Source organism: Triticum aestivum, chromosome 6B, assembly GCF_018294505.1.
Source record: "Triticum aestivum cultivar Chinese Spring chromosome 6B, IWGSC CS RefSeq v2.1, whole genome shotgun sequence".
NCBI classification, from domain to species: domain Eukaryota; kingdom Viridiplantae; phylum Streptophyta; class Magnoliopsida; order Poales; family Poaceae; genus Triticum; species Triticum aestivum.
Window position 1 is genome coordinate 478,977,826 of NC_057810.1, and position 11,160 is coordinate 478,988,985.

An 11,160-nucleotide genomic window follows, 5' to 3' on the forward strand; every position below is an offset into this window, starting at 1 on the left:
ATAATATAAATATGCACACACTTCACTCGCTAAAGGAGGTCTAGTTAACCCAAAAACTAAAAGAGTTTTCAGTTCCTATGGCATAGTTTGTTCCCATTGTATATGATGCATGTGGCATGCTAAGGAGAAAAGAATGCTTACATTGAAGCTAAAGAAGTAACGACAATTGCATCGACAGGTGCTATGCTGGATAGACTGCAAGTGCAAGGGCTAGTTTTTTCCATTCAAATCAGCAGTGCCCTGCCTGATTGCCACGGATCCATAGAAAGTGAGATCGGAGATGTGGACAACAAAGCAGCTCTGCATCGCAGTTCTGATCACCTTCTTTTCTCCGCTTATCGTGCGACATTTGATATTGAACAGCCCCATATCAGGAACATCCCGCTATCATATTCTCCATGCCAATCCCCTTGCATGGCTCAGCAACCGAGTGGACGCAGATGCACCAGCAGCCAATCCAGCGAATGCGCGGGTGGTATCATCAACAGCGGATGATTCAGGCAGCCTGGATCCCAGAAATTCCTCTACTAGGGTGGTATCATCACCAGCGGATGATTCAAGCAGTCTAGATCCCAGAAACTCCTCTACTGAAAGGCTACACTGGCTAGACACATGGAACCATATGAAGCAGCTAACCAATGTCTCCACTGGACTTCCCCATGCGACCGAAGCGATCAAAGATGCAAGAACCGCATGGGAAAACTTGATGACAACGGTTCAAAATGCAACTTCTCCGGGAACAGAGAAGCGGAGGCTCTGCCCGTACTCGGTTCGCAGAATGGACGCCTCCAAGTCGGCGGGCGGTCACTTTACCATGGACATACCGTGTGGGCTCGTCGCAGGTTCTTCCATAACTGTCATAGGCACTCCTGGCAGCCTGTCTGGTAACTTCTGGATTGATCTTGTTGGGACGGCACTCCCGGGGGAACCTGAAGAACCCATTGTGCTGCGGTACGGTGTTCGTCTAACCGGCGATAAACTTGCTCAAGGTCCGGCCATAGTGCAGAACGCCTTCACTGCAAGTAATGGCTGGGGTTATGAGGACCGTTGCCCCTACAATAACTCCAACAATGCAACTCAAGGTACTTTGAATAAGCTTATTAGTTGCTTATTACAGTAGCTATTATTGTGGTGCCTCACACTACTTATCTTGAAGTATCTTTCACAGTGGATGATTTGGAGAGATGCAATTCCATGGTGGGCAGCATAATGAACTCTACACGTCACACTGGTCTCAAGCAAGGTGGAAAGCCAAGCACATATTTTCCTTTTAGGCAGGGCTACCTTGCTATCACAACTCTCCGGATAGGGCTCGAAGGAATACATATGACGGTTGACGGGAAACATATTACTTCATTCGCATACAGAGCGGTAATCTTCTTCCGTGTGGATCATGAAATAATTGCAATTGTTGCTCAAATCCTTACAGTTGGAATTTCTGTTATCAGGGCTCGGAACCTTGGTTTGGCACTCAAGTAAGGGTTTTTGGTGACTTCAAGCTAGCAGGTGCCATTGCAAGTGGACTGCCTACCTCCGAAGACTTGGAGAACAGCTTGGATCTTGAAATGCTCAAGTCATCACCTATTCCAGCCGGCAAAGATCTCGACCTTCTGATCGGCATCTTCTCAACAGCAAACAACTTCAAGCGTAGAATGGCGATTCGGAGGACGTGGATGCAATATGACGCAGTGCGTAACGGAACAGTTGCGGTCCGATTTTTCGTTCGCCTGGTAAAAGACTACACAATAATTATTTCAATCAACTGACAAGGGTTTCAAAGTGTTCTTTTACTGCTTCCGTTTACATATTAAGACAGTCCAGAATCCTGACACCAAATTTGGTACTGTTTTGCTTAAAAGCATACAAACCTGATGGTGAATAAGGAACTCCGGAACGAGGCACGCGCACATGGTGACATTCAGGTGTTGCCCTTTGTCGATTACTACAGCCTGATTACATGGAAGACACTGGCAATATGCATCTATGGGGTAGAAATTGATCTTCTTCTCACAATTAATTTAGGCTTCTCCATTTATTTTGCTTTTGTGTGCTCAACTTTGATCTATTTGAACAGACCAATGCTGTGTCAGCCAAGTATCTGATGAAAACAGATGATGATGCTTTTGTTCGAGTGCACGAAATCTACTCCTCGGTAAAACAGCTTAATGTCAGCAACGGTCTGCTCTATGGTCGCATCAATTCAAACTCGGGTCCTCACCGGAATAGTGAAAGCAAGTGGTACATAAGCCCAGAGGTAATGTCCCCACATACAAAGGTTGGCTGCCATAAAAATGGGTGCTAAGATTTCTGATGTATTCTGCTTCTGTAGGAATGGCCTGAAGAGAAATACCCACCATGGGCTCATGGACCAGGATATGTGGTTTCACAAGACATCGCAAAGACAATCAACATTTGGTATAAAACAAGTCGTCTAAAGGTATTTCAGGCAGAAGTGTAACCTATGGCTCTGTAATATACTCCCTCCGTTCCTAAATATAAGTTTTTTTTAGAGATTCCAATATAGACTACATACGGAGCAAAATGAGTGAATCTACACTCTGAAATAAGTCTACATTCATCCGTATGTAGTCCATATTGAAATCTCTAAAAAGACTTGTATTTAGGAACGAAGAAAGTACATGCTAGATGAAAACTAATTTACAAAAGACCGGTCAAGTGCCAAACCACAACCAAGTCGCCTAGAGGTATATTGATTTAGCAAAAATGAGCTATGATTTCCCAACTGGAACAAGGAAAAACTAGCTGAAAGAGGCACACTCAAGCTATAATTTCGCTATTCTAAAAAGAACTCTACTGTACCTAAGTCTAGCCTCTTATTTATTTGATCTTCTGACAGATTGTATAGCTAAACAAGATGTCATCTACATCCTTCATTCATGCAGATGTTCAAACTAGAAGATGTCGCGATGGGCATATGGGTTGACGAAATGAAGAAGGGCGGTTTACCCGTGAGATACAAAACAGATAAGAGGATTCACATTGATGGTTGTAAGGAGGGGTACATTGTTGCCCACTATCAAGAACCAAGGAATATGCTATGCATATGGGAGACACTCCTAAGGACAAATCAAGCTATGTGCTGCAACTAACTAACTAGTAATGCAGAACCAATTCTGATGATGTGAATATTTTTAGAAATCCACAAACTTTTTTAAATCATGATCCTTTTTTGAGTTCACCAACAGCTGCATCCGTACATGTACGTTGCTATGACGCATAATCGATGTTTCCAGTCCCAATTCATGATCACGAAATCCATAGAAACTGTAGGTACAAGCATTTCTCGGTAGACACAAGATCTTCAGTGCAATGATGTTCACATTCAGATTTAGTACCCACTATATGTCTGTTCACATCAGAAAGATTAATTAACTCATGAGCTATCAAGGGCCTGCTAAATGCGTGTGAAAGCAGTAAAAACATTACCACTGACTAGCTAATTAGTCAATCAAAACCAATCAAAGCAACAAGCATGGAACTCACAGTTCACATTGTAACTCGGATTACTCTGTTTTGTGCCCAATGCATCAGAGGTGTCTCAGTCTAACTAACACCCCCTCCATCCCGTAATAAGATAATTTTGCAATCTATGTACCAATACAAGTTTTAAACCATGTGCAGTTAGTATACCATGTAATTTATTTATTTTGAGAGGAAAATACCATGTAATTTGTCAACACAACTCTGACGAGCTCGGTCGTCAATACAGGAAAATGGACTCTACATATTTGTCGGCAAGTTCAGACTTTCACCAATTCATTTATGTGAAAAGAGTCGAGACACTAAGAAATAGTAGCACATGAGAAGTATCCATTGTGAAGAGAGAGTCCTCGGTTACAGGCTGGAAACCATGGAACATAAGGGTTGCACATCCTGGACCGATGGCCCGTGTGAATTCGGAGTAGCGCCAGCCGTCAAACAAACAAGCAACATAACAGCAATCTTCACAGCCTGCCTCGCGAGTTTGGGCCCGCTGCATTAAATCGGCTCATACACCTCACGTATCCTGCTTCTCTGCATTCACATATATATCACAAAAATACATCTAGCGCACATCTCCAATCAAGAAATTGCAGTCCATTAGGTACCAGGAAAAAGTGTGCGCAGGTGCCAAAACGACACCCCCTTTTATTACCAAGAGGCGAGAGCTTTAAGGAGCTTACTGATCAAGGGGACAACCTTTGGATGTGCCATTCTGTACCCCCACCTATTTCTCGCTGTGAATACTGTAGCCTGTTTATATAAAAAAGTATTGTGTTCAAACTACGTTAACATGTTCACGGATATTCAAATGAGGGTTTCTGACAAAATCAAAATTGATAATCAAATGACAAATGTACAGAACATACCGGTCATGCAGACGAGACTGTTGGCCTTGCCAGAACTCAAAAAGATTTGGTGTCAATCTGTAGCCACCCCAGTAATCAGGTTTTGGGATGAAGCTACTGCAGAACAAGAAAACGGCAATGGGGTTAAAAGAAGAAGCCAGAATTCAGGATTAACATACAGCAGCTAACTAAAGATTGTTACACTTTAGCAGCTTAGATTGACACAATAACTGCAGTTAATAGGCATATCTAATCACAGATAGGACATAAGTGATTCATGCCAACTATGCCCCACTAATACCGACATACTGGCTATGGAGCCTTTGGGCTGTACTCTCCATCTCCCTCTCTCCAGAGGTAGAACAGAGTAAATGAATCCATTTCCGTTGCTCCAGATATATGCATGCTTTTCATGATGTTGTATTCACAAATAATATGCAATATGAAGATGCAGATATATTAGTGGGAGCAACATATTAAGGTTGTTGAGTACACCCCCAAATAAATTTTAGCACTTTGACAACTGTTCACGAAACCGGGTTTATGGCAGTGTTGCCCTGTCCTTGGATCTAGGAGTATTAAACTGGTATCGCAGTTACCATTAACGTGGTAAAGTAGAAATAAACTGCTTGGAAACAAAGCAGCTAGGGTGAATTATTCGTGTCAATAAAAAGAGAAATGGCATGGATGACAAAAAGACCGGCTTTTCATGGAAGTAGCACGTTCTTTGATCGAATCAGCTGCAGCTCTTACAGATGCTATTTCTATAAAGCATATTATTTGAGAAGGAAATTATAGAGAGTTAGGGAAATCCTTTCTTGAGGGTCAAGTAATTTTTCCATCTATATATGGGGGCACACGCTTGTATTATTCAATCTAAGTTAACCAACAAGAATAATTTATCAATCTCTCCTCCCTTGTTCGTCATCAATAATCTATATTTTACTCCCCAATCCCCTAGCTATCTTTAAAACACCCAAGGATGCTTACAGAAACATGCAATCGAGACCAAACATGGGTGCAGCTGGCATACTGACTCACCCGTCAGAATATTTTTGCTCCAATTCCTTGTACGCTTGTTGGAGAACTTCTCTTCCAGAAATGACAGTGCTCTAGAAATAGCATAGTTAATAATGGATTTTGCTTTGAAGCATGCTGCGACAAACATAAACTAGAACAACAATACCTGCTTGCTAACAATTGCACCAAGCTGACTTCCACGTGGGCGGCTGTGGAAATACTTCTCAGATTCTTCTTCTGAGACCTTCTGAACTGACCCTTCTACTCTAACCTATGAAACGATGAAGGTCAGCATCAGCCAACAAGAGCACTTTTAGTATACACTGTTTTCTCAGTCAGTTTGAAACAGATTGTTCCACTGGAGCGTTAAAGATAAGAATGAACTGAGCACCTGACTGAATTTACAAATATGCGGTAAATAGGAATTTGGCATGGTATTTGGTTTTAAAAACAAAAAACATGTAATGTACCAACACCAAACTGAAATTACCAAGCAAACCAACATGTCCTTTATTTGCCTTGAAGACCCATTATATTTCAACACATACTGAACCAAAGTTGTTTCACATTAATTTATTAAACCACACTGAAAGTCCATTTGGTAAATCTATTGCCTGGTTTGAAAACTATGTTGCATAAAAATATACCAAACATGCCTCACGAGTTCATTCCTTACTCCTTGCTAAACGAATACTCCAGATGCATCAACGTTTATTGTTCTCACTTATAACTGGTACCAAAAATCAAATGAAACATGAAATGAGGCCTAGTCTAATAATTAAATACATGGTAGAATAATGAAGAATGTCGGATTTGAGAAAAGATCAGAAAAGAAGAACACAGATAAAAGAGAGGATTACTTAACAGATCAGCTTACAAATAAGTGCAAACCCAGATTATGCTGAAAGATGTGAAACCATATTTCACATATCAGACAGCAAGCACAGTATAGTTTGGTAAAGGACTACCATTGTGTTGCTTTCGCCCTCTTGCTACTGCAGGCAATGAAAATTATCCTATAATACCTGTAGCACATGCGGTTGGTAAAATCACCTGTCGGTTCATCTCATTCCAGTAGAAAAGAAGTGCCGCATTTGAATTTTCCGATAAATCATGCGCTTTTTGGCTACCGTAATTTGTGTACCTGCACAAGACCCAATGAAGGCATGAGTAATAAAATTGTAAGGAGGTTCACTGGAATGGATGGATAATTGTTTAAAATGGTGATTTTTAACGTACCAAACGAATCCCTGCTTATCAACGCCTTTTAAAAGAACCATTCTTGAAGAACTGTCCATAAATTAACGACAAAGAAAATTGTCATTATTAGTAACCAGTTTTGCAAGCTGAAAGGAACATTAAGGAAAGAGAATCATACGGCTTTCCCGCTTTATTGACAGTTGTTAAAGCCATGGCATTAGGTTCGCGCAGGCCAGCAGTAACTGCTTCATCAAACCAAGTACGAAACTACAGCAAAGAAACAGTCATCAGAATATAATATTATTGAAAAATTGGCTTATGATTTCTGGAATTACTCAAGTTAATCGTACCTGGTCAAACGGATTAGGCATCACTTGATTCTCAAGAAGTTCCGGGGAAATATAATTCTCCCTGAGAGATGAAATGTCAACTGACGGCACTTTTCCAATTCTCACACACATAGAGGTTCCAGGATATGGAGGAAGTTCAAGCCCATATTTGCTTGAAATGGGAGGCGGAACAAACCTACCCCCTAGGAAATGGTGGGGTCCAGTAAATTTTTTGGCACAGAGCTTTGGTGCGGTCAATGATACCTGGACATTCCGCAATAACTTGAGAACTAAAATTTGTCATGGTTAAATGGTTATCTATAATGTTGATGCATGAATTCGTCAAAAAAATCTTTCAATAGATGCTAACCAGCATATCAGGCTTAATTCCTCCTCCACTGACATCTCCCTCCTCTACATGCCACCCAGAAGGGATATCGACAGAAACAATTGGCGGTCTTTTCGCTGAATCACCAACAACACTCAATGAAACAAGCATTTGGATAAGATCATCAAAGGGTGGACGGGGTGTTCCTGAACAATAGTTTCCAAAAACAAAATATAAGAATGATGGAGAAAATATATGGTATAACTGAGGAAAACAATCACATAGCCTGTTAGTGCAATTCCATTCAGTTCACACTTCAAATGGTAGCAGTACTTTCTTAATTAACAGATTACAGATCATTCTTTCTTTTATAAGATTCTGCATTAAAATAAGCCACTTGCTCCCGGCACCCTTCTGTATACCTATATTCCAAAATACCACTTGATACCGGAACAGTAACCCCATGTGTTTATTGAATAATCATGTGATGTATGAGTATGATCAAATTCAATTTACCCAAAAAGCTGCTAACACTTTCCTGAAAATCATTGTTGTTTATGCTTGGAGCTCAACCATTGTTTTGATTAGATTATGCATAAAATAATTCTGACTTGTACAACCTATGTGTTATGCATACATTCAGCTCCTCAACTACTGCTGATACAGGGACAACAACAACATTGTTTCAATGTGAACATATGAACTAATTTTAAAAAAATTCATATGGCATAGAATATTCACATGGAACAAAACAGGGGAAACATGTAAATGATAAAAATATCTGACATGAGCTTTACATAAAATCAGTGGCCGCAGATCAGAACAACACAAAAGGTTAACAGGATATAAAAATCACACATACCATGAAATGAGAAACCAAACATCGCATCAATAACAATGTCGTACTGCCCTGATAAATCCTGAGGTAGGTCTTCAACAGGCACAAACGGGATAGCCAGCGATTCAAGCTAGAACATAAAAGATAATTAAAAGAATAATACTGGAAAAGGGTACCATATGACACACCAAGAAAATCATGGAGTCCATCAAAGATTACCTGAGTAACAAGGCCAGAATACAGAGGTTTTGCTGTACGTTTTGGATAACAAACAAAGGGCTTGTATCCAAAATGATAAAGATGCCGAGCAGCAACCAGACCATCACCACCATTATTTCCCGGACCACAGATGATAAGAACCCTTGTGTGTTCACTCAACTTATAAACCTGTGTTGATCATGAAAATTTTCACTAAACAGAAAGAATAACTAACAAAGAAAGAAGGGGCCTGAAAAGACAAACATGATCAAGGACATAGATGATAGCTCACGTAGAACGTTAGTACTACCTTCTATGTCTGATCAGTTCCTATCTTTTCAACTAGTTAGTGGGAGTTCACAACTATCAAGAGACCATAGTACTGTATTGCCCACTCATTTTCTTTGTAGTGGTCCTTTAATGGCGACATCTTTCTATCATTTCGCAACAACAGCAACCTGCTGCTGCTGCATAGTCTAGACGGTCTAGTGCTAGACAATTTACTCAGACAACTAACCAGCTAACTGGTAATTAGCACGGCAACCAGAACAAGAAGCCAACATGGCAATACAGTTCAAGAGCAGCACAGAAAGTCATGTGTCTTGTACCTCCGCAACGGCAGTAGCGACGCTTAGCCCGGCGAGCTCCTGCACGGAAGCAAACCCAGATCAAATCAAGGAGTCAGCACCAGAGGGCCTCCGCCCCACAACCGCGGCGCTAACAACAGCAGGTGAAATGAGAGCGGGGGGCCGAGGTTCCTCGCCACTTACCATGAGCTGGTCGACGCTGAAACCGAGGGGCCCCATGAGCTGCTCGTCGATATCCGCAGCGTCGCGCTGCGAGAGGTGCGTCACCTCCGCGGCGGCGGCGGCCGCCGTCGACGTCGCCAGCGACGCCATGGCCTGCCTGGGCGTGGGGAACAGGTCCCGCTGCGGCGCAGAGGCGGCGAGGAAGGCGAGGCCGCGGCGGGGCGGGGAAGGGAGGCGGAAGTGGGGGCTAGGGTATGGGGACGGAGGAGGGCAGAGCGGAGTGGCGGTGGCGGTGGCGGAGGTAGAGAGGAAGAAGGGCATAACACGGGTGGTGCTGGCGAGACCGGATTTGTTGCGGAACTTGGACACGGCGGTCAGCATCGAGCGCTGGCGGCGCCGGGGACTGGCCGCTCGCACCGCGGTGACTGGCTCAGCCGGCTGGCTGGTGTGTCTGTCATGCACGGGGTGGCTTGCTGCTAGCCAGATGGGTGATGTGGCGTGTCAAGGGTTACATATTACTTGAACAGGATCTGTTCTATAGGCTCGTACCGCTAAATTGATGCACGAAAAATGTTTAGAAATTCATTTATTTCGTCTGAACCATAATTTTCGGATAATAAAAATGCTAAACGGGATTCATTATATTTGATGGGGATTCATTATTAAAAAGGGGATGGGAAGGGGAAAAGCTATGTGTTCTGTGAGAAAATGAATCAGTTGATCGTCTACTATTTGATTGTTCGGCCGCCTCCTTAATATGGAGTTTAATAAAATGTTCATTTGGTCTGATAAAAACACCATCGTCAGTTCAAGATTGTTTTGGGGTATGGTTAAACACTTTTAAGAGAGATGATAAAAAAATGGTGGTGGTAGGGGTTGCCAAGTGTGTTGGGCGCCGTGGAAAGCCAGGAATGGGGTCGTTTTTGAAAGGAAAAAAATTCTGACCCTATGACTATAATCAAAATGATGACACATTGGATGTGTGATTGGCCTATTTTGCAGATAAAGGAGCAATGAAAAAAAAGCACTGGAGCAGGGGGGCAAGACTACTAGAACGGATAGCAAGTAAAGTATATGCGGCCTCGCAAGGGTGGAGAATAAACGTGGCGCGGCTGGAATCATAAACTCATCCTGGAGGGGCGGCTGGCTCACTTGTTTCTGTCCTTTTGTTGTCTTGGTTCTGTCTTTTGGGATATAAGATCCTTAGCCTGGATGAGTGTAATGACGTCAGTATATTTGAACTTAGAACTCGCTGCTGCTGTTGTAGGTTTGTGAATGTTGTCTTTGCTATGTGGCTATGCCAGCCTGAGCTGGGAATAGCTGCATTGTCGTTGTTTTCCTTTTCAGTTCTTTAGCTGGTCCTTGTAGTTCTGAACGATGTGATTTTCATTAATGAAAATCAGAGGGGTGCAAAAGCCCTTCTTTCTTTCAAAAAAAATATTTAATATTTTTTTATTTGAGATGCTTTGTACTTCTGGTGAACTTTTTATAATGGACGCGTCTAGGGAGCAGCCGGCTGCTCCCTAGCGTTCCCTGACAGCCTCCCAGAAAAGGAAAGAGCCTGTCCCCCGTCACAAAAAAAGGAAAGAGATTCCCCCACTGGAAAACCTGGTCCCCGCCAACCCTCAGCCCCGCCAACCGTGTCACGTGATTACTGAACCCCCACCAGCCCCCATCCCCGCTTTCCCTGGGCCTTGAGGAGCCTGCAGCCAGACCCTCTCCACCACATCTTCTTCTCTCCCAAGCAAGAAAGCAAGAAAAGGGGCCAGTTCCACGATCCCAGATCTACAAACCTTCATAGCCCTGCAATGGTGACCACGAAAAGCTAAAAAATTAGAGAAGAAACCAGAGAAACGCAGGAAGGGATGTTGGAGAAGAAGTACAGAGGTAAATCCATCAAAAATTACTCACCTTTTCTCTTAATTTTGCCCTTATGCTATCCTCCTCTACAGAATTACTCTTGTTTATCCAGCATGACTTTTGTTTGCTGCAACTCTGCTGCCTTCCCTGATGCATAAGAACATAAGAACACATTATAAAAAACCCTAAAATCACATCAAAAAACCCCATAGAACTGTTGTTTCTCTGCTCATGTTAAACTTGGCAATCTGCTCATCCTGTTTGGGCAAAAATAGTCTTATTATCAGGC

The 11,160-nt window shown here is 42.5% G+C and overlaps 2 protein-coding genes across 6 annotated transcripts; one reads left to right on the forward strand and one right to left on the reverse strand.

Moving 5' to 3' along the window:
- Positions 1–280: 280 nt before the first annotated feature.
- On the forward strand, positions 281–4,012 carry LOC123137559 (beta-1,3-galactosyltransferase GALT1-like). The gene is made up of 6 exons (XM_044557365.1): positions 281–1,082; positions 1,169–1,371; positions 1,449–1,730; positions 2,075–2,254; positions 2,330–2,437; positions 2,904–4,012. The coding sequence occupies exons 1-6, from the start codon at positions 281–283 to the stop codon at positions 3,108–3,110; spliced, it is 1,782 nt and encodes a 593-aa protein (XP_044413300.1). The 3' UTR covers positions 3,111–4,012.
- On the reverse strand, positions 3,643–9,508 carry LOC123137560 (pyridoxine/pyridoxamine 5'-phosphate oxidase 1, chloroplastic). 5 transcript variants are annotated; one of them, XM_044557369.1, is made up of 14 exons: positions 9,033–9,508; positions 8,871–8,909; positions 8,284–8,451; positions 8,089–8,194; positions 7,269–7,432; positions 6,920–7,162; positions 6,748–6,836; positions 6,609–6,659; positions 6,423–6,513; positions 5,536–5,640; positions 5,391–5,461; positions 4,371–4,466; positions 4,185–4,254; positions 3,643–4,027 (listed from the first exon to the last, which is right to left on the reverse strand). In XM_044557369.1, the coding sequence occupies exons 1-13, from the start codon at positions 9,390–9,392 to the stop codon at positions 4,188–4,190; spliced, it is 1,650 nt and encodes a 549-aa protein (XP_044413304.1). In that variant the 5' UTR covers positions 9,393–9,508; the 3' UTR covers positions 3,643–4,027; positions 4,185–4,187. The 5 variants fall into 5 exon arrangements, with proteins under 5 accessions (XP_044413304.1, XP_044413301.1, XP_044413305.1 ...); XM_044557366.1 differs by having other exon boundaries at positions 3,643–4,035; XM_044557370.1 differs by having other exon boundaries at positions 3,643–4,066.
- Positions 9,509–11,160: the final 1,652 nt, after the last annotated feature.